Here is a 23,749-nt window from a genome sequence, read left to right as displayed (position 1 = left end):
ATAAAAATTACTTAAAATATTAAAATAATATACGCTGCGTGTTCAAATCCAAGTGTCAGAGTCCGGATTGAGTGCAATCACGACACAAAATTTGTGCATTAAGCACCTGATCGCCCTCCATCAGGCCTTCGGCCCCACAACTGACAGGCCTTGTCCCCAAGATGAAGGGTAATCATGCACAATTGCACTTGATCTTTTCACAAGTGTCATAGCATGTCTGCGAGTGTAACCAGCTGGGACACCTGATCAAAATGGTGTGCCCCCGTAACATGGATATGGGTAAGGATGAACACAGGTTGGATCATTTTAGCAGTAGGTCTGATTTTTTAGTCTAGATCTGACAAAAAAGTCCCATGCTCCGGTTGTGATTTGAGTCCTAGGGATGTATCCACTGAAAATGGTAAATTCTATTGATTTTCATGTGAAAATTTTATGAGGGTTTATGAACCTGATTTGGACCTGGAACCAGATAGAACCAACCATGGTTATGTAAATTTCAACCTGGATTAAGTTTAGGCCTAAAAATTTATCAGATTTTGATAATGAACATTGGTTCATGATGTTAGGAAAGTTTTAAAATTGATGATTTCTTTCCACCAAAAGTGTTTTAAAAAGTTTAGTCCCATATCTAAGAGAAATCAGTTTTTCTAGTTGTTTAAATACAGACTTTGTTCTCTATTCTTTACTTTGGTAAGCCTTGTGTCCATGGGTGGCTTGCGATGCGCAGCAACAGACACGTCGTTCGCGTGTGCAAGGGCGCTTGAGGCGCAATGTGGCGTTTTGATGGCGCACTTTGCATGCTCGCAGCGGTGCGAGGTGCGTGGTACATATGAGGCGCAAATATCCGTTTTGATTTTTCGGTTTTGAGATATCTGGCCGTTTGAAAAGTTTTAATATCATTTATATTGAGTTTAAGGCGCTTTGTGACTGTTGGACGGTTTTGGAGGCCTTTGATTAACAGTCAAAGGTGGGTGACCGTTCAGGTACCTTTTCATCCTATTTTCAAACCGTCAGATTTATGGCCATTAATCTCATTTATCGCAAAACGTTTTGGCCTCTCTAAAAGTCTATAAATTCTTCTATTTTCGTCTTTTGAAGATCAGAATCTCTGACTCTCCAGTTTTCTCCTTTCTTTCTTCTCGGTTTGGCTTGCAGAGTTCATGTGTGAGAGAGGTCATCTGTTCTTGCGAAGCAGTGACTCTCTTGAGGTTCAAAGCCTAGTTGTATCCTGGGAACTCAGTCGTAACAAAACCCTTTTTCGCATCTTCGGAATTTCCGGAGTGGGGCGATTGAAGTTCTAAAGATAGCGATCTTAAGAACGTGCCTCTAGGCTTAAAATCTCTTTTCAAAAATCCAATTTTCACCAGATTGGTATAACACATGACCCGCCTGATTCAACCACTTTGCACTTTGCACTTTTCACTTTGCACTTTGCACTTTGCACTTCGCGCTTCGCACGCTCGCAGCGGTGCGAGGTGCATATGAGGCGCAAATATCCGTTTTGATTTTTCGGTTTTGAGATATCTGGCCGTTTGAAAAGTTTTAATATCATTTATATTGAGTTTAAGGCGCTTTGTGATTGTTGGACGGTTTTGGAGGCCATTGATTAACAGTCAAAGGTGGGTGACCGTTCAGGTACCTTTTCGTCCTATTTTCAAACCGTCAGATTTATGGCCATTAATCTCATTTATCGCAAAACGTTTTGGCCTCTCTAAAAGTCTATAAATTCTTCTATTTTCGTCTTTTGAAGATCAGAATCTCTGACTCTCCAGTTTTCTCCTTTCTTTCTTCTCGGTTTGGCTTGCAGAGTTCATGTGTGAGAGAGGTCATCTGTTCTTGCGAAGAAGTGACTCTCTTGAGGTTCAAAGCCTAGTTGTATCCTGGGAACTCAGTCGTAACAAAACCCTTTTTCGCATCTTCGGAATTTTCGGAGTGGGGCGATTGAAGTTCTAAAGATAGCGATCTTAAGAACGTGCCTCTAGGCTTAAAATCTCTTTTCAAAAATCCAATTTTCACCAGATTGGTATAACACATGACCTGCCTGATTCAACCACTTTGCACTTTGCACTTCGCACTTCACGCTTCGCACGCTCGCAGCGGTGCGAGGTGCATATGAGGCGCAAATATCCGTTTTGATTTTTCGGTTTTGAGATATCTGGCCGTTTGAAAAGTTTTAATATCATTTATATTGAGTTTAAGGCACTTTGTGACTGTTGGACGGTTTTGGAGGCCTTTGATTAACAGTCAAAGGTGGGTGACCGTTCAGGTACCTTTTCGTCCTATTTTCAAACCGTCAGATTTATGACCATTAATCTCATTTATCGCAAAACGTTTTGGCCTCTCTAAAAGTCTATAAATTCTTCTATTTTCGTCTTTTGAAGATCAGAATCTCTGACTCTCCAGTTTTCTCATTTCTTTCTTCTCGGTTTGGCTTGCAGAGTTCATGTGTGAGAGAGGTCGTCTGTTCTTACGAAGCAGTGACTCTCTTGAGGTTCAAAGACTAATTGTATCTTGGGAAATCAGTCGTAACAAAACCCTTTTTCGCATCTTCGGAATTTCCGGAGTGAGGCGATTGAAATTCTAAAGATAGTGATCTTAAGAACGTGCCTCTAGGCTTAAGATCTCTTTTCAGAAATCCAATTTTCACCAGATTGGTATAACACATGACCCGCCTGATTCAACCAAAATAGTTGGGTCTGAATGGTATGTAGTTGAATCTGAGTCAAATCCAGAACAGACATCTCAGCTCCATCCAAGATCCAGGTCAAAATCGGATAACAGTATATATATAGTAAGGTCCAGGTCAAAATCATGTCTAACCTGACTTGTTTATCCTTTTCCACTTGAGAATCAAGCCATTGACTTGTTTTTGTTGGATCAAGTGCCATAGGATCCCTCACTTCTTTGGTGGGGCACATTTGACTTACCGCAGTTGTTATTCTGATATTCATTCTTGAGGTAGTCAATAGGTTGCTGAGCGGCAGTGACGGCGTCTACCACATGCCATGGGCGTTGCCTTTGAACTTCTTGTTTCGCCTATAGTTGTTTATGTCATGTCAGTAATGTCTAACATAAGGCTAGTGAAAGCCTTAATGTAGTCGTGTAAGGGGCCAGTGTGTTGAAGGGCCATCAGCTTGGAACGAGACTCAAACTCTGCATTAGTGGGTAGGAAGTGACCTCTCAGCTCTGCCTTGAAGTCCTCTCAAGTGTCAATTTTGATCGGCCCACGATCGATGTCATCACTACATCGATGCCACCAGAAAGTGGCATCCCTATAAAGAACGACATAGCGGTGTCGATCTTAACTTCGTCATCTCGAATCTGAGTCACCTTCATGTAGTGTTTCACTTCTTAAATAAAGTTCTCCAACTCCTTCGTGTTTCGAGCATCAGCATACTTTTGAGGGTCGAAAAGCTTTCTTTGGTGACCTTCCTGGCAGACGACAACTCCACCTTGAGCGAGGCTTCCTTGCAAGATGCGTTCAAGGGCACCTGTGATAGCAGAGAGTTGAATGTTCTTCTCTTCCAACTCGGTAATGTGTTCACATAGTTGGGGCATTTCTTCAAGAAACTCTCTTACCTGGTCACGAATAGGCATAAGTTCAATCACCTTGGCCTGTATATCCTGGAAAGCATTGAGGTTAGGCCGTACATTATGTTCCAAGGGTTGGTGTTGTTTCTCAATGTTAGCAATGGTTCTTCCAACCACCTTGAGAATTCCATCGATGCGAGCAATGACCGCTTCTATGTGAATCAAGCAATCTTCAAGTGAGGCCTTTGTCGTGAACTCGATAGAGGGATTCTCGGAACCTATCGGTGGAGGCACAAGAGAAAGTTGGGAGCTTTGCATCACTCCTGCATAGCTAGAGGAGGCTCATTTCTTCTTGCTTTGCCAGACAATAAAGAAGCCTTCATCGGACAGCATGACGGCAATGAACAATGGCTCTTATACCAATTGTTATGGTATTTTTGCTAAGGACTGTGCGATACCTAGAATGCAGATTAGGCAAGCTTGTGGAGAGAAAGCAGCACGCTGGAATAACCTGTGAGCAACGTGAGGCGATGGGTCAAGAGATGGCACCAAGGAATGAAGGCGAAGAGTGGGAGGTAACTCATTAAGGCCACCATGTAGAAGTGAATGCTCAATCAGTGCTCACAACACTTGGGAGGCAGCTAAGAGCCACCATGTAAGAACAGATGTCCAATCAATGCTCATAGCACTTGGGAGGCCCAACTAAGCTCTTGAGCAAGCAACAACCCGAGTAGAATGGCCATACACGAAGCCATAGAGGCAATCGGTGTGGCAATCAATCACCAATGAGCACAAGTAACCTGCAAGCACATAAGGTAGTGTGGTAAGGCACCAAGCAAGCAACCGAAAGGACGAAAGCACAATGTCCAAGAAATGCAACTTCTATTCATAAGTTGTCCAAGAAATGTGACTTCTATTCATAAGTTGGCCAAGCAGCACTTACAGATGCAACACGCGAGGCAACACAGAGACTCACTATGGAGCAATGTGAGGTGGGACGCTCTTGGAGAATCGACCTTCGAGAGGAGCTCTACCTACCAATGAGTTCCCCTCTAAAAGAGTTTTGGGCGTGAACTCCCCTGAGATAGGAGGAACCCCAAAAATACTTGGAGAACCATAAAAATTTCAAGAGGTTTCACCTAGCCATGGGGAGGCACCATGGGCACAAGTTGGCACAAAGCTCGTGGAACCATGTCTCCCCCTAAGCTATTTATAAGGCCATCTTAGCTCGTTAATCCATACAGGGCTTTAGGTAGGGCTAAATAAGCGAAAAATAGTATCTATTTATGCCATGTCATGCACGTACCATGGTCGTGCACGCGGGGCACGACAACGGGCAAGCCTATGAATAGCCGGCGCACAGCTTATGCACAGCACAGGCACGCGATAGGGTGTTCAGAGGTCTAGTTTTATAAAGGACCTACCAATTCTACGTGTGCATTTTGTCTCAAATTTTAAGCTGCATGAGGTCCTGCATGACCGAATTTCAGCTCCAGATAAGTCGTGTAAGAAGGGTTTCCAAACCTGCAGTATTTGACACTTGTAATAGTAGCTAAGTGCTAGACGAAACCCCTTCTTTGCCTGCTTTTCACTTTCTTCTTGTTCAGGCAACTCTTGTAAGGCTGGTTCATCTTGCAAATTTTTTGAGCGCTCCACGTTCTAGGGCCCAAGTGATCATAATCATCGTGACTTTTTTTTTTTTTTTGCATATGCATTCCATGCATCCTACACTTTAGCATAATATGCACAACCCTACGAGCTTGAATCAAGATCTACGAGCCCGAATCAAGATCCACCTACAAGGGACCCAACAGGTGGTATCAAAGCAAGTGAGGGCTCTATTCCTCAAATGCATTCAAGGAATCACGTGAGGAGATTATGCGCACTATATTTCAGAATGAGATAAATGCCAATAGCCAAATGGAGAGGTTGAAAAATCTCGTAACTAACATCACCCAAGGTGTGGATTCACTTAAGGAAAGAATGAGCAAGAGTTAGTACACCTAGATCACATGAGACTCACTATAGACCCTTGAGGCAAGAGGAAAAATTGGAGTGGTGATGGTGGCATCTGGAACTCTAGTGAGATCTAAGTAGAATCCAGATCTGGAACTGAAACCATACTTCAAAATTTGAATCGAGTATTGGATTGAGCCAGACGCAAGTCATATTGAACTGGTCTGCATCCCTAATTCTAACAGGGTTGTACAAAACTCCAAGCCCATCAGAAAAAATGTTACAACAAGTTGGGTTTGGTTTTGAACAGTATCAGCTGCAAATGAAAACGTTATCTCAAACACAACCCAAGAACTTGGCTAGGGTTGTCAACAGGTCGGGTTTGTATCCGGGGTGTCATAAAAAAACGCTGACCCGAATAATATCTGGGTCATCCTGAACCCAAACCGAGCAATATGCAGGCTGGATTTGGGTCATGATTTTTGCCGGGTAGCCAACCCGACCCGAGTATTCTATATGTACTTTTAATAAAAATAAATTTCTGAAATTATGTAGGTCCGGGTCTGGGATTACACTTTTGTGACCTAACAAAACCGGAATCCAAATCCAGTGGATTTGTTATTTGGGTGGGTTCAGGTATACCATAATGGATCGCATACTCGGCCCGTTGACAGCCCTAAACTTGGCCAGTCCAGCAGCCGGATTGGCTTCATGACACAGTACCCTCCCTAATCCAAGAGGTATTCGGTTGGACCAGGCCACCACATAACTAGGACCGGTTTGGGATATGTTTTACAACTTCAACATGGTAGAGCTAGGTCATCATCTATGATGTCTAAGCAAGCAAAAAACGGTGTCTATTGTTGCATAGACAAGCTCATGTGGGACATGTGGCATCAAGTTATTGGATGATTGCCAGATAGGGGATTGCTTCTGCACCACACACGCAGAATCAGCCTCACAACTCCCCAAGAGCTTATAAAAGGCTATGATTGTATCCTTGGAAAATCAGGAAGTAATGTGATTTCTTCATAAGTCGAAAAGCCAAAAATTTGCTATTTTCGTTGTAAAGCAGCATTTCATCCAAGCCACATGCTTGTAAATTTAAATTTCTAGCTTTTGAAGTGATAAAAGTTGGGAGGAGGTTGTTTCTTGTTTCTTGATGGCTTGCACTTGCAGTGTAAGTTCAAGTTGGAACAGTCCATGGAGCTTATTTGACTGGAACAGAAGCAAAAGCAAGGAGCCCAAGCAAGAGCACAAATACCATGACATTGACCTTCCTTTCCCTCCATCTCTGCTTTCCAAAACCTTCTTAGCAGGTAATTAGTCAATAAACTCTTCAATTCATTGTTAGAAAAATAGTGGTACTGACTTCCATGCTGCTAAACATAGTCAGTGCAACCTTAGGGTGATTTTCTAATGTGAGCATGTAAGTTGCATGGTAATAAGATTTAAGAGTCTTCTTTGTACTATGTTCTCATTTATGTGGTTTACAGGTAGAGAGCTCAAGTGCTGCTATAAGGCATCTGTTGATGGGTTTATTGCAACCGCCTTTCATAAAAACTCTGATTTCAAAGGGCCATGTGTGATCATAGGCTATACCACCAACAATTTCAAGTTTGGTGCATTCAATCCTGAAGGCTATAGAAGCACTGATGATTACTATGACACATTTGATGCATTTCTTTTCTACTGGAAGGATGAAGGAAATACTGAACCAGTGGTACTCCCAAAAGTTGGGGGAAGTGGGGCAGCACTATTTGATTATGCAAGAGGAGGACCCCAGTTTGGCCCAGATGGGCTCCTGATTGGTCCTCCACTAGCACCAGTCATGGGGGTCTTCACAGGACCAGATGCCAATTCTGGAATAGGCGATCTCCGGCAGGCAAAGTCTAGACTTGGATTGTCGTATGCTAAAAGGGAGGATGGAAAGGAGTCTCTGTTTGGAGATAAATCTAAGGCAACTCTTGAAGAAGTACAAGTCTTTTGCAGCCCTCAAATTGCGAACTTGTACTAAGTAGCATGTTCTATGTCATGATCAATTATCAGTTTTAACTACCTAAGTGTCATCACTGTTTGTTGACATTGCCCAACCAGCACAGCTTGGGGGAATTAATGCAGATAAACTAAAGAGTAATTGAGTTGCAATATGGTGGTTGGACTCTGTGTATAAAGGTAGGATCTTCTATGGTTGGGACATCACAGATAAACAGATACCTTGAAAGAAATGGTTTGTCTAGCTTTGTACTATTTCACCATTATTGGATTTCTTTGGAGGAGAATCCAACATAAAATGGCCGAGCCTACCAGTACGATACAAATTTAGCAATTTTGTAGCAACCCTGTTCAATCCTTCTTTACCAGAATCCAGTGGCACTCTAAAAGCTTCATGCAAAGCTCTGAGCTGACTATTAATCAGACCAACCATATCTTCATTTTGCAAGTTCCCATTGAACAATGAAATTTGATCAACAAGCGTGTGGCGGACATCCTTCACAATGAAATCCTGCACCCATATCATGAAATCAGAAGAAATACACAGTGCATTTGTCACACACACACACAGTTGCGCATGTCCCAATGCTGGTTTGACTGTGTCCATGAAGTGTATCTGGAAACTAGTCTAACAGGGTATTGTGGAATATGGTATTGTGTTCATGAAAGTGTCTGAAAACTAGTTTAATGGTGTATCAAGCAGGACAGCACCGTCCAACTGGGAGTTCATCTAAATGCATGAATAGTGGCTAGAGATTGCACCTGTGTGTGATCTGTTGGGAACTGTTTCGTTCTCTTTTCTGGATCTCGTGTTCCCGAACTCTCCTTGTTCTGGTAATGAGATGGTTTGTTACTTCTTGTATCCCAAACCTTATATGCATCAGATGTGTTAAAAATGGCCAGGAGATACCGAGCAAGCTCATATTCCCCAACTAAATGGTCCTTGATAGCTCCTGAATTTCATCAAATAGAATAATATGAACTCCAATAGTAAGGAGCATTAGATATAGCTTATTGAGAAAAGAGGCACTAGATATTATAATATGCTCCAGGGTGAAAGCATATAACCTGTTATAGCCAGCTTTGAGCCTATCTCAAAATCAAGAATTTCAGGAGCCAAAACACCAGGAGTGTCCAGAATGTAGACACTTGGATGACTTGCAATCTGCAGAGAAGATATTCTTTTTTACAACAATAAAACCAAGAAAACTGCAAATAACAGGCAACTCAAGAAAAGACTAGCAGTTTCTTTATCTCTTGCAGCCTGTGCTTTCCTGTCATGTAGCAAAGACATAATGATAGAATCAGTATCCCTTTCTATGATAGTGTGCAGGGCACGTGTACATGCACGTGCACACCTAGGGATGCACATGAGCCAAGTTTGAGCAGAGCCTGGGCGGTTCGAACTCGGCTCGCTTCAAAATGCATGTGTTCAAGCTCGACTCAAGCTCGGAGCCAAGTTTGAACAGCATTGTCCAGGCTCGGCTCGGTTCTGAGCTTGACCGTTATTCAAAAAGAAATTTGCCAGAAAAGATGGGTTTCGAACCCCAATCTCTCCAGACAGAGCACAACTGACCCACCATTATGCCAGTCTCTGTTTTGAGATTAATATGATCCATAAAATTTACATATAGTAAAAAACCTGCTAGATTATTGAAGAGACAAAAATTCCAGACATGAAATTCGAAGTCAGAACTTCTTGGGATAGAGACCAACACCCTAACCACTACGAAGACAATGACTTTCATTTTTTATTTTGCAAATATTATATATATACTCTTATGTGAGCCTTATCGAGCTTTTCGAGCTGAACGACTTCAAGATCAGCTCGTTTATCCACACCGAGCCTGGACTTCTGTTCAAGCTCGGCTCGTTTATTTTTTGAACGAGTTCGAGCCAAGCTTAAACGGGTCGAGCCCGAGCCGAGCCTGAGCCAGCTCGACTCGTTGTGCAGTGGTGTGCACACCTATGTCACACGGACACTTTATTTACCATGAGTATCCTGTACTGACACGATATGACACTTCAACACATAGTCAAACCAGTTTCATGCACAGTCAACATTGTACCATTAACTTTATCTATTTTCTTTTATGATCATATTTACTTGTTTCATACTTCATTTTTCTTTTAAAGTTTGTCATCAATTACATTATATTTTAATTTCAACTTAGTTTCACTATTTGATGTTCTTAAATGTAATGATTTAAAATTGTTGTTTTATACACTCACACACATACATACTGTGTGTATGGTCGTGTCCCTGTGTCCTAACTTTTAAAAATTATTGTATTGTACTAAGCATATCCACATTGTGTCCCGCTCTTGCATCCGTATCCATGTGACATAGGTGCACACACAAGCACAAAAAGGAAAATCATCAAGTATTATAAAATATTTAAAAAGTTTTCAATCTCAATGATTATGATCATATACAGCTATAATTGAACTAAAGTGAAATTGCACTTTAAGATACAAGGCTAAGAGCTAGTTTAACTCCTAAGAATATCAAAACATTCAGATAGCTTCTTTGGAGGTTGTTGATAAATGCGGGCAGTGAGGACGCATTCATGGCTAGAACAAGAAATTTGTTCATGTGCATTGTGCCATCAGGCAATGACTGCAGGACCAGTTCTTGTGGCATATTTCTCTAAGATTAACAACAGGCGATAGGGTTGGAGTAGTATCTAGAAACTGGTGTAGTAGACAGAATTACCCCTTCCCCAGAATTGTGGAATAGGGAATTAGATTCCACATATATTTCACGCTACAGAATCACAGAGAGCAACCAAAAATGAAATTTGGTGAAATTTTCAATGATCAGTGCCAACACCTTTTATTATTCTCAATGATAATTCAAGAATTCCATACGTAAACAAACTGACAAGTTCTTAAGCTAGTTTAAGTGGTATATTGACTGACTTTAATATAGCAGAAGGTGCTTGTCCTGTACTTGATCAAAGATCACACCTATTGTTCCTTCACAGGAACTCTACTTCAAAGAAGAAAAAATAATAATCAACCAATGAAGGTATCACCATCACCAAAAGCATACATACAAGAGAGAGACACACACACAGAGAGAGAGAGAGATGTTTATACTTTAAAACTGCTGATATCCTCTGTGTCCCCAGGCGATGAACTCACCTTTGCATGCTTCAGCTTTCCCTTCTCTACAAAAGAATAAGGGGATGTATGATGAAATAAGCAAGAAGAAGATAGCTAAATCAATTTGTGATTGTACAAAGCCACTTCTTTTCTTAATTTCAGCTTTCTTTTAATCAATACTCCTCAACAACCTGCTGGATAGCCACCGGGAATTACTACCAGTGCATTCCTCATACTGCTTAACAAAATGAATATCAGATGGATCAAGTCACCAAACACAACCAGTAACCTAAACTGATACCTGATCAAATTAGGAAGTCAAAGAATAACATGAATTATGAGTAGAAAGAATATAGTCTCTCTCTCTCTCTCTCTCTCTCTCTCTCTCTCTCTCTCTCTCTATATATATATATATATATATATATATATATATATATATATAGGGAAGGGGGACCGTCCAAACCACTTTTAAAAATCATATTTAAAAATATTTTTTGGCAAATCCAACCACACGGATGCAATCTTCATGGTAAGTGACTCTTATTGTGAACTTTTTTTATGCATAGATTGGATTTTTATGATCTACAAAACTTCAAAATTTTCAAACTGTTGATTTTTAGTAAGTTATAAAATCCTACGTACACATCAAAAAAAAATTGCTATAAGATCCAGTTCTAAGTTTTTGACCATGGAAATCGCATCTGTACGGTCGTATTTAACAAAAAACACTTTTAAAATCGATTTTTGAAAGTGGTTTGGATGGTTTGTACCTTCCTTTGATTGGATGGTTCCCTTTCCCAATATATATATATACAACAACAACAACAACTACGCCTTCATCCCAAAACAATTGGGGTCGGCGATATGTGAAAAGAAGTGTTTTCTCTGGTTACGGGTCATGGATCTGAAGATCCAGACCCGTGACACCCACTTCTTCATTAATGGCATTATGTAATATTGATTATTGTAAAAAGGGTATTCTAGTACCCTAATTTTGTTTGTAATCACATGTTAACATAAAGGAATACACAGCAGCCGACCCATACACAATCGTTTTTTTCCCAAACCTCTCTCTCCCTTTCTCTATCTCTCTCTGTTTTGCAGCTCTCCAGCGTGGAACGAACTGCAGGTTGCAAAACTAACATGGTATCAGAGCCACGCTTCAGCTGAAACTGGGATCGATTCAAAAGGCACGTCTGAAGATCCTTTTCTCCTCTATTTCCTCTTCCAAAGTCTGAAAATAAAAAAATAAAAAAAAGGTACGTCTGTTCTTGTTTCCCCTTTTTTTTTTTGGAATCACGACTGACCCAATCAGTCTCATTCTTTTCATCCTACATCTGTTTCTTGTCTCTTTCTAGAATCACGACTGACCCAGTCAGTTTTTTTTTTGGTTCACGACTGACCTAGACAACTCAGATTTTTTTTCTGGTTTCTGGAACTCACGACTGACCCAACTAACTCAGTTTTTTTTTGGATTCACGTCTCATTCATCCCCTTCTTTTCTCACCCAGCCAACTCATTTTTTTTGGTTCACGTTTCATTCATTCATTACTTTTCTCCCTACAGTTTCATTTTCCCCTACTTCGGTGGTGGCCGAACCTTGGTTTCTCCCCTTTTTTTTTGTCTCTTGAGTGTCTCAGCCCAGATTTCCTCATTCAGCCATTAACAAGCCGATACATCAGGAATACATATTCACATTGTTTTTTTTTTTTGGATTTTCATATCCGATATTCCATTTCATATACAAATCAGAAATCTGATTGACATTCAATTTCTGTTTCATATCAGCAATCTGAATTAGTTCCTGCAAAAGCAAAAAAAAAAAAAAAAAGAGTTACAGAACTGCAGGTGTAAGCAGATTGTGCTGAATACATTCTCCATTCTGTGAAACATGAATTCTCTTCCTAGCCAATCAGTTCTTTCTTCAAGTTTCCTCAGCCAACTTGTGTCTGAAAAATTAAATAATGGTAACTTCTTGACTTGGAAGAGGCAAATCATACCTTTCATTAGGAGTCAGGATCTTTCTGGACATCTGGATGGATCTATTCCAGTTCCTCCTGAGTTCATATCACAAGAAGAAAGGGACAGCAAAGGGGAATCTACTACCGTATATGTTAGAAATCCTGAATTTGTGGCTTGGATGAAAAGAGACCAAGCGCTTGTTGCTTATATTACATCAACACTCTCACAAGAGGTTCTTGTAGGCATTCCAGATGACTGCACTGCCATGCAACTTTGGAACAGACTTGTTCAGACATACTCACAGGTTTCTCAGGCCAGGATTATGTTTCTTAAAAGAGAATTTCAAATGTTAAGAAAGGATTCCATGACCATCATGGAATATTTGAACAAAATGAAGGTTATCACAGATCAGTTAGCAGTTGTTGGAAGTACAGTTTCTGATAAAGATTTGGTACAACAAACCCTCAGTGGATTGGGACATGACTATCATATGATTGTCACTTCTCTGTTATGTTTACCTGAGCTGCCCAATTTTGAAGATCTGCGCGCAAAATTGTTACAATATGAGATGAATCTAAAGGGATTTTCTGAAGAATCATCTATGCATGCTGGGGCACAAGAAGTTCTTGCTACAGGGGTTACTTATGCATGAGGACGAGAAAACTATGATATCAAGGGAAAAGGAGCACAAGGTAGAAGTGGTCATGGAGGTCGTGGATTATTGCCTACACCCAACTCATATACCAACCCACAAAGACAGAGGCCAATTCCTACTTGCTTTCTGTGTAATAAAAGGGGGCATATCAAAGCTAACTGTTGGTTCAATCCCCTAAATAAAGGAAAATCAACACAAACTGAAGCAAAAAGAGGCACAGACAATACAAGAACCAACGGAGAAGTAAAAGAGTTATTGTTGTCAGCCTTAGCAGAATTGAATCTGAAACAAAATGAGCAAGGCACTTGGTATGTGGACTCTGGCGCAGCGACTCATGTTACTGGTGATGCAGGTAAGCTCCTAAAACTTGTTCCTTACATTGGTAGAAGTAGTATAGTTACTGGAGATGGATCACACCACTCTGTCTCGCATATTGGAAACTCCATCATACCCTTGCCCAAATCTTCCATCAATCTTTCAAATGTTCTTTATGCCCCTAATATCAAGAAAAACATTGTTTCAGTTTCTAAACTTGTTGATGATATCAAAGCCTCAGTTGAATTTACTCCCTCTTTTGTTCTTGTTAAGGATCTCTGCACGAAGGAGACGTTCGCTAGAGGAAAACGGCAAGGCAATATGTATGTTTTTCAAGAAGATCCTTCAGCACATATTCGCTCTGCAGACCCAAACTTGAAGCTCCAATCATCGTTGTCTTCTGAAAATCCTACCTGCGTTTTTAGTGTCTCTGAAATCAATAAGTCAAACCTTTGGCATGGTCGTCTAGGTCACTGCAGTAATAATTTCATTGAAAAGCTTGTTTCAAGTAACCTCATTCCCAAGTCAAGTTTAGGAATAAATGTAAATGACAACAAATGTTCTAGTTGTCTCTTATATAAGAGTCATGTTTTACCATTTCATTCTATCAATAAAAGAGCTTCAAGACCTTTTGAGACTATTTGTTCTGATGTTTGGGGGCTTGCTCCAGTTGCTTCTATGTCTGGAATTAGATACTATCTTTTATTTGTTGATAGTTATTCTCGTTATTCCTAGATATTTTTCATGAAACATAAATTTGAGACTTTCAAGTTGTTCCGTAACTTCCATTCCTTTGTCAGAAACCAATTTTCTGAAAACATCCTAAGTTTCCAATGTGACGGAGGAGGTGAATTCTCTTCCATTGATTTACTAACTTTCTTCAAAGTAATGGGATAAGGAAAAAGGTGTCTTGCCCGCACACACCTCAGCAGAATGGGATTGCTGAAAGAAAGCATCGCCATATTGTTGAGAGTGCGATGAGCATGATGCATGATAATAATCTTCCGATCACTTTATGGACAGAGGCTTTTCATTCTGCAGTTCATGTGATAAATCGATTGCCCATGACTATTTTGGAAAACAAGTCTCCTTACTTGTCTCTTTTTGGTATTCACCCCAACTACTATGATTTGCATGTGTTTGGCTGATTATGCTATGTTCATGTTGACAGTTCAAGGAGACATAAGTTTCAGGACAAGGCTTTGAAGTGCAGGTTTGTGGGTTATGCCGATGACTATAAAGGGTACAGGTGCTATGATCCGATGAGCAAGCACATCAAAATATCAAGAAATGTCATCTTCGATGAATTAAATTTTGATTGTCAATGTACTAGTTCTTCAGAATCAAAACATGAAGTTCAGGCTTACTATCCTTGGTTGAATTATGAACTTCTCGCAGGAGCTAGTGATGCTTGCTCAAATTGCACTCAAAAGGATAAGATACCTGTGTCTACTGATGGGATGATTGATCATGAAAATACAGACTCAACTTTGAATCCAGGAAGATATAGAGGCTTTGTCTACACTCGACGAGAAAGAGAGTCACCCATCATAGTTGATTCAGACATGGACACATCCTCAACATCCAACATTGCTGATACTAGAAGATCCACACGTCCTCGACATCCAATTGAAAGGTGGGTCAGTTATGAAAATTTCTCATTAGATTTTCAACTCTTTCTAACAGCCTTGAATAAAGAAGATGAACCCACAACGTTCTCTCGAGCATCAAATTCCAGAAGATGGATTGAAGCAATGAATAAGGAGATGGAAGCTCTACATGAATGTGGTACGTGGGATGTCGTATCAAGACCACCTGACAAAAATGTTGTTGGTTCGAAATGGGTGTACAAAATAAAGTATAAACCAGATGGGACTATAGAGTGATACAAGGCGAGACTTGTAGCCAAAGGTTTTACACAGGAGCAAGGACAGGATTATGATGAAACCTTTAGTCCAGTGGTGAGGATGGGGACAATCCGAGTCATACTTTCTTTAGCTATTGAACACCAATGGACCATTAGCCAACTTGATGTGAAGAATGTCTTTCTTTATGGAGATTTGAGAGAAGAAGTTTACATGGAACAACCCACTGGTTACGCAGAAGGTAATCCTACAAAATTGTGAGAAAGAACGCTCGTTATTCCCTGCATAGACCTGTCATCGGCAGAGAGAGGAGAGAGAGAGAGAGAGAAAGAGAGATCCAGAGAAAAGGGGGGCAGTCCATCGTGACTGCCCTCTCATTCTATTAATACAATTAGTGTATAAACTAGGGTACGAAAATACCCTTTAAAAGAGAGTTAATATACATTCTACACTTATTGGGTGGATCGGGTCAGACATATACAAATGACGTCTTCTTTTCAGCCTCCCTCAAGTTGTGCATGGTGTTGGACCATGAACAACTTGTTCTTCAGAAACCAAAATCTATCCTTTGTCAAGCCTTTAGTGAGGATGTCAGCAACCTGTTCTTCAGTTGGCACATACATAGGCTCAATCTCCTTGTCTTCAACCTTTTTCCTAATAAAATGTTGATCTATTTCAATGTGCTTTGCTCGACTATGGTGGATGGGATTGAATGACATGTTGATGGCACTTTGATTGTCACACAACAACAGTGACCGAGCAATCCGTTCTCCCATTTCTGTCAGGAGATGTCTAATCCATGTGCCCTCGGCCGTGGCAGTGGCCATCGATCTGTATTCAGCCTCGATGCTTGATCTAGCAACCGCCTTTTGTTTTCTACTGCTCCAAGATACCAAGTTTGGCCCAATGAAGCTGCAATAACCGGATACTGATCATCGTTCGTCTGGATCACCTGCCCAATCAGCATCAGCATAAGTGACGATCTCATGGCCCTCATGGCCCCCGCCTGGATCTAATTCTCTTTTCTTGTATACCAACCCATCACCAACTGTACCCTTCAGGTAGCGAAGTATACGTTTGACTGCCTCCATATGTGACATACGAGGTTCATGCATAAACTGGGATACTTGATTAACCGAATATACTATGTCAGGTCTAGTAAAGGTCAGGTATTGCAACATGCCAACTAAGCTGCGATACTTAGTGGGGTCTCCATATATATCCCCTTCCTGTGACCTCAATTTCTGATGAATGACACTTGGAGTTGTTAACGGCTTACAATCTGTCATGCCTGCTCTGCCGAGAATGTCCAACGTATATTTGTGTTGAGTAAGGGTAAGGGTATCATTTATGTTATCAACTTCTACCCCAAGGAAATATCGCAGCTCTCCCAAATCTTTCATCTTAAATCTCTGATGTAATAACTTCTTCACCTGCTCAATGTGACTTTTACAGTTCCCTGTGATGATGATGTCATCAACATATATCAACAGAAGAGTAGTGACTCCTTGTTCATTGTGAATAAATAATGAGTGATCCAAAAGAGACCGAGAGAAACCATGCTGTTGTATTTCTAGAGAAAAACTGTCAAACCAAGAACGAGAAGCTTGTTTCAAACCATAGAGTGCTCTCTTTAACTTGCATACATATTTTTTTGCGTCTTGTTCTGCATATCCAGTGGGTTGTTCCATGTAGACCTCTTCTTTTAAATCCCCGTGCAAAAAAGCATTTTTTACATCCAGCTGGCTCAATGTCCATCCATGTTTAATGGATAGACTCAACACAATGCGAATGGTCCCCATTTTAACCACAGGACTAAAGGTTTCATCAAAGTCTTGGCCTTCCTCTTGTGTGAATCCCTTGGCTACAAGTCGAGCCTTGTACCTTTCGATGCTCCCGTCTGGTTTATACTTTATTTTGTACACCCATTTTGACCCAACAACATTTCTGTTCAGTGGTCTAGGTACAATCTCCCATGTCCCACATTCATGTAAGGCCTCCATTTCTTCATGCATTGCTTCTACCCATCTTCTAGAGCTCGCAGCTTGATAGAACATGAGAGGCTCTTCCTCTTTACTTATGGATGTCAAGAATAACTGAAAATCCAATGAAAATTTTTTATAACTTACCCACCTGTCAAGTGGATGTCGAATTCGTGAGGATCTTCTGATATCCATTTGCTGTGAAGCGGATGATCCAGATGGATCCGTATTCGTACAAGAAATGAATGAAGGCTCTTTCTCTCGCCGGGTGTACACAATACCCTTATACCTTGTTGGCTCCAAGTCATATGTAACAGTCTCCTCCGTTTGAGTCTCATTGGCTGAATCCTCATGTGGCTCCTTCTGACTGCAATTTTCTGGACAGTCTACTTTACCATTGGCGAAGAGTTCTGAATTTAACCATGGGTAGTAGACCTCAAGGCTGAAGCTTAAGTTATCAGTATCCAGCATAGTTGAATTAGTATCCTGATCAGCAAAGTTCATTTCATCGAAAATTACATTCCTTGATATTTTGACACGCTTACTCAGGGGATCGTAACACCTGTACCCTTTGTAATCTTCTGCATATCCTACAAACCTGCATTTTAAGGCCTTATCTTGGAACTTGTGCCTGAGTGAGCTGTCAATGTGAACATAGCAAATAGACTCAAACACACGTAATTCATGGTAATCAGGTTGTATGCCAAAAAGAGAGAAGTATGGTGACTTATTTTCTAAGATACTCATGGGCAATCGATTTATCACATGAACTGTGGAGTGGAAGGCCTCAGTCCATAATGATATAGGGAGATTGCTCCCGTGCATCATGCTCATTGCAGTCTCAACAATATGTCGATACTTCCTCTCAGCAATCCCATTTTGTTGAGGTGTATGAGGGCAAGACACTCTTCTCTTTATCCCGTTATGTTGAAGGAAATTAACAAAGTCACTCGAGGAGAATTCACCTCCTCCATCACACTGGAAATTAAGAATGTTGGTAGAGAAATGATTTTGAACAAAAGAGTGAAATTTCTGGAACAATCCAAAGACTTCTGATTTGTGCTTCATAAAAAATATCCAGGTATAACGTGAGTAACTATCAATGAAAATAAGATAGTATTTACTGCCAGAAAAAGAAGTAATTGGAGCAGGACCCCAGACATCCGAACAAATGACCTCAAATGGCCTTGAAGCTCTTTTATTAATAGAAGCAAAAGGTAAAGCATGACTCTTACATAAATGACAACTAGAACACTTTGTATCAACGACTTCTGAACTCAGACTGGACTTAGGAATAAGATTATTCAAGACAAGTTTTTCAATGAAATGGCGACCACAATGACCAAGACGACTATGCCAAAGTCTTGGCTTATTACTTTCAGAAATAGTAAATATAAAATCAGAATCTAAAACTTGACGTTGGTGAGGCTTCAAGGATGAATAGTTGGAATGAATGGAGAAAGGATCTTCTTGAAAGATGTACATGTTGCCCCATCGTTTTCCTTCAGCGAATGTCTTCCTCGTGCGAAGATCCTTGACATAAACAGAAGAGGGAGTAAATTCAACGGAAACATTAGCATCATCAACAAGTTTTGAGACAGAAACAATGTTGTTTTGAATATTAGGTGCATGGATGACACTTGGAAGTTTAAGAGAGGACTTTAACATGTGTATAATGGCATTTCCAGTATGTGAGATTGCATGATGGGATCCATCTCCTGTGACTATGCTATTCTTTCCAACATAAGGTGTAAGAGTCAAGAGTTTACCTACATCACCCGTAACATGAGTAGCTGCTCCGGAGTCGACATACCAAATTCCTTTGTCATTTTGCTTCATATTCAATCCTGCCAAGGCCGCCAACAGCAACTTTTTTACTTCTCCATCCTTCCTAGCCTCTGCTTGTGGAGCTTTCCCTTTGTTTTGAGGATTAAACCAGCAATTTGCTTTAATGTGCCCTTTCTTGTTGCATAGGAAGCAGGTGGGAATAGGTCTTTGTCCCTGCGTATTGGGTGTTGGAAGTATGCCACGACCTCCATAGTTATTTCTTCCTTGACCTCCTTTTCCTTGAAAAGAACTTCCTCGTCCTCGACCATAACTCATTCCCATAGCCAGCACATCTTGGGTTCCTGAATTTCTATGAGAGTCTTCAAGAGATCCTTTCAGAGTCATCTCATATTGCAATAATTTCGCACGAAGATCTTCAAACTTTGGAAGTTCTGGTAAACATAGTAAGGTTGTCGTCATGACATGGTAGTCTGGCCCCAATCCACTCAAGGTTTGTTGTACTTTATCTTTTTCACTGACAAGACACCCAACAACGGCCAACTGATCTGTGATGCCTTTCATTTTGTTCAGGTATTCCATAATAGACATGGAATCTTTCTTTAGCATTTGAAACTCTCGCTTAAGAAACATAATTCTTGCCTCAGAAACTTGAGAATATGTTTGAACTAACGTATCCCATAGCTCTTTTGCCGAACAATCATCAGGAAGAGCAATAAGGACCTCCTGTGAGAGAGTGGAAGTGATGTATGCCACTAGCGATTGGTCCCTCTTCATCCAAGCAACATATTCTGGATTCTTGTGAAGAACAACAAATTGTTCTCCTTTATCATCGGCTTTTTCTTGAGAAAGGAATTCTGGAGGTGGTGGAATCGATCCATCCAGATGACCAGAGAGGTCCTGACTCTTTATAAACGGGATGATCTGTCTTTTCCAGGTTAAGAAGTTACAGTTATTCAGTTTTTCAGAGACTAGTTGGCCGAGAAAACTTGAGGACAGGCATGAATTCCCATGAGTAAAATCCATTTGTTTGAACTGACACTTAGGTATGAAAAACAAAACACTGCTTTGAGCACTCAACCAGTGAGAATACTCGGCTGACAGATGTCAACAGAGAGAGCAACAGTGATTAGCAGACACTTCTTTTCAGAGCCAACGAAAACAGAAAACAGCAGGCACTTCTTTTCAGAACCAACGAAAAAGATTAGCAGACACTTCTTTTCAGAGCCAGCGAAAACAGAAAACAGCAGGCACTTCTTTTCAGAACCAACGAAAATAGAAAGCAGCAGGGATTAACAAAGGAAAATCACAGATTAACAGAAAAGGAAAACACAGTGATCTGAAATGAAAAACAGAATCACGATGGTAGAATCTCAAAGAAAAAGGAAAAGGATCGAGTTTCACAGAAGTAGAATCACACAAAGAAAAGGAATCACAAAGGAAAAAAAAGGTATAGAGTTTCAGAAATAGGAAAGAGGGAATCTGTTATCGTGAAACCGAGATCAACCAGCCTCGTTTAGATCCACACAGATCCACTCACCTGTGCCTTACGTTCCCTGATTCACGTTGATGCCTTAGTCGAGTTTTTCAGAAACAGGAAAGAGGGAACCTGTGCCTTACGTTCCCAGATTCACGTTGATGCCTTACGTTCCCAGATTCACGTTGATGGACAGGAAACGATGCAGCCCACGTAGATCCAAACCGAGATCAACCAGCCTCGTTTAGACCAACCACACAGATCCACGCACCTGATGCCTTACGTTCCCAGATTCTTGCTCTGATACCATGTGAGAAAGAACGCTCGTTATTCCCTGCATAGACCTGTCATCGGCAGAGAGAGGAGGGAGAGAGAGAGAGAGAGAGAGAAAGAGAGATCCAGAGAAAAGGGGGGCAGTCCATCGTGACTGCCCTCTCATTCTATTAATACAATTAGTGTATAAACTAGGGTACGAAAATACCCTTTAAAAGAGAGTTAATATACATTCTACACTTATTGGGTCTGGACCCGATCCATTATATAAATGGATCGGGTCAGACATATACAAATGACGTCTTCTTTTCAAAAATATGTCTGCAGACTAAAAAGGGCGATATATGGATTGAAGCAGGCATCTCGATCTTGGTTTGATAGCTTTTCTCTTGAAATACAAAAATATGGTTTTAAGAAATCTCTTCTTGACCACTCCTTATTTATATTTAAGAACCAAGACACAATTACTCTGTTGTTGATATATGTAGATGATATCCTCATCACTGGCAGTTCCAATGAGCACATTGAAGAAGTCAAACATCTCTTGAATCAGAGGTTCAAAATGAAGGACCTTGGCAAACTACGGTACTTTCTTGGAGTTGAAGTCGACAGTTCCTCTGAAGAAATGACTCTCACTCAACATAAGTATACTATTGATGTTCTCAATAAAGCGGGTATGAAAGACTGCAAGCCCTTAAGCACTCCTAGCGTTCTTCATCAAAGGCTTAGCTCTCAAGATGGAGATCCATTTGATAATCCCACACAGTACCGTAGCATAGTGGGTATGTTACAATACCTCACTTTTACTCGCCCTGATATAGTCTACTCGGTGAATCAAGTTTCTCAGTTTATGCATGCCCCATGTGAAGGGCATATGGAAGCAGTTAAACGGATACTACGATATCTGAAGGGAACGGTTGGGGATGGTCTCATATATAAACGAAAGACAAATGGGCAAAGTGCACATGAGATCACTATTTATTCTGATGCGGACTGGGCGGGATTTCCAGATGAACGCAGATCAGTATCCGGCTATTGTGTATTTGTTGGGATGAATTTGGTTTCTTGGAGTAGTAAGAAACAAAAGGCTGTTGCCAGATCCAGTACAGAGGCTGAATACAGGTCAATGGCAGCCGCCACTGCTGAGGCTACTTGGGTTAGACATCTACTGACAGAAGTAGGAGAATCGATATCTCGATCACTTCTTTTGTGTGACAACCAGAGTGCCATTAGTATGTCTTTTAATCCAATCTATCACAGTCGTGCCAAACATATTGAAATAGACCAGCATTTTGTGAGACAGAAGGTAGAAGAGAAAGAGATTGAGCCTGAATTTGTTCGAACTACAGATCAAGTGGCGGATATATTTACAAAAGGATTGACTAAAGACAGATTTTGGACGTTAAAAGGCAAGTTGTTCATGATTCAAGATCATGCACAACTTGAGAGAGGGTGAAAAGAAATGTTTTCTCTGGTTACGGGTCATGGATCTGAAGATCCAGACCCGTGACACCCACTTCTTCATTAATGGCATTATGTAATATTGATTATTGTAAAAAGGGTATTCTAGTACCCTAATTTTGTTTGTAATCACATGTTAACATAAAGGAATACACAGCAGCCGACCCATACACAGCTGGGTATCGGTTTTTTTCCAAAACCTCTCTCTCCCTTTCTCTATCTCTCTCTGTTTTGCAGCTCTCCAGCGTGGAACGAACTGCAGGTTGCAAAACTAACAATATGAACCAACAAAGAAAATCATTCTGGTGACACTTTGTGATTATCTTAAGTCTCGGTTTTAGTTTAGTTCATCTTGATAACTGGTCAACAAAGCTTAAAATACTGATCTTGAATTTCAAAGCAAGAATAGTACAATAATTAATAGGATATTCAATGCAGAAGGACGTTTCTAAGTTACTTGAAATCATATTTATATAAAAAAAGCAAGAAAATGAGTTGCATTTCAATAAATGTATTCCTAACTTTTCATTTCTTTGTAATTAATTCAATACTTTGCAGGCTGATAGATGGGCAAAAAGCCCAACTAGCCTTTTTCTCTATGAAACTGCTGATTTTGCCGATCTTGTACAGTGACTATTCCTCAAGCTTTTGTTTCCTTTTACATGAGGCTGTTCAGTATGCTGATTGATGTGTTTCAACTTCCAATAAAGCTGGAAAAACAGGGGATGACATCATCTGGGCCCCTTCTGTCAATTCCTGGTCATAAACTAGGTAAACCTATCATGCATCACCAGACTATATCCTAGAATGGCTCTTGTAAATGCTTTTGGAGGAGATTAGTAACATGTTGCATGGACCCTATATAGTTCTTACGATGAAACCAAAAGGATGTAATGAAATGGTGGTCTTCCACAAAAGCACGAAAACTTATCAAGGGTGTCTATTGGAGACACTACAAGCATAAGGGTATAAATGGAAGAACACAATAAAAATAATAATATTTTATTTCTCACAAGAAATGCTTAAGAAGCATTGATTTACAAAGGAGTGGATCACCCCTAATTATACAAGAAAAGAGGAGTCGTTGGACCTAGACCAACAGCTCTAAATATAGTCGTTGGACCAAGTCCAACGACTATATTGTCTAGTCAAGTCCTAATTGGAACTTGACAATATATTATTTCCAGTTCTAAATGAACTAGATAAAATTAGAAAAGAAAGAAAGAAAGAAAAAGAAAATAAATATAAATATAATAATATATTATTATTATATATTATATATATTACATTTTACTTTTAACACTCCCCTCTAACTTATAGTACAATGAGCAAAAGTTTGTTTAAGAGGAAGTGAAATCTAGAAGCAGCGAGAGGTTTAGTGAAG

At 40.3% G+C, this 23,749-nt stretch overlaps 2 protein-coding genes across 5 annotated transcripts in view; one reads left to right on the top strand and one right to left on the bottom strand.

Annotated features, from left to right (window-relative positions):
* Nucleotides 1-6,497: 6,497 nt before the first annotated feature.
* LOC149845380 (uncharacterized) lies at nucleotides 6,498-7,919 on the top strand. Its single transcript, XM_089995726.1, has 2 exons — nucleotides 6,498-6,806; nucleotides 6,984-7,919. Exons 1-2 carry the CDS (start codon nucleotides 6,650-6,652, stop codon nucleotides 7,502-7,504), a joined length of 678 nt encoding a protein of 225 aa, XP_089851852.1. The 5' UTR covers nucleotides 6,498-6,649; the 3' UTR covers nucleotides 7,505-7,919.
* Nucleotides 7,226-23,749, bottom strand: part of LOC149845379 (DAR GTPase 2, mitochondrial-like) — a 44,680-nt gene continuing 28,156 nt past the window's right edge. For 3 of the 4 annotated variants that reach the window (XM_089995722.1, XM_089995723.1, XM_089995724.1), the window contains 4 exons: nucleotides 10,585-10,655; nucleotides 8,551-8,647; nucleotides 8,245-8,435; nucleotides 7,226-7,993 (listed from right to left, as the gene is read on the bottom strand). In XM_089995722.1, coding sequence (XP_089851848.1) covers nucleotides 7,724-7,993; nucleotides 8,245-8,435; nucleotides 8,551-8,647; nucleotides 10,585-10,655 — 629 coding nt within the window. In that variant the 3' untranslated portion in view covers nucleotides 7,226-7,723. The remainder of the gene's footprint in view (nucleotides 7,994-8,244; nucleotides 8,436-8,550; nucleotides 8,648-10,584; nucleotides 10,656-23,749) is intronic. The other variant, XM_089995725.1, reaches the window with a different exon arrangement.

The sequence above is a fragment of the Nuphar pumila genome, chromosome 2 (assembly GCF_984573655.1).
Source record: "Nuphar pumila chromosome 2, dmNupPumi1.hap1.1, whole genome shotgun sequence".
NCBI classification, from domain to species: domain Eukaryota; kingdom Viridiplantae; phylum Streptophyta; class Magnoliopsida; order Nymphaeales; family Nymphaeaceae; genus Nuphar; species Nuphar pumila.
This window is presented reverse-complemented; position numbering and strand designations above follow the sequence as displayed.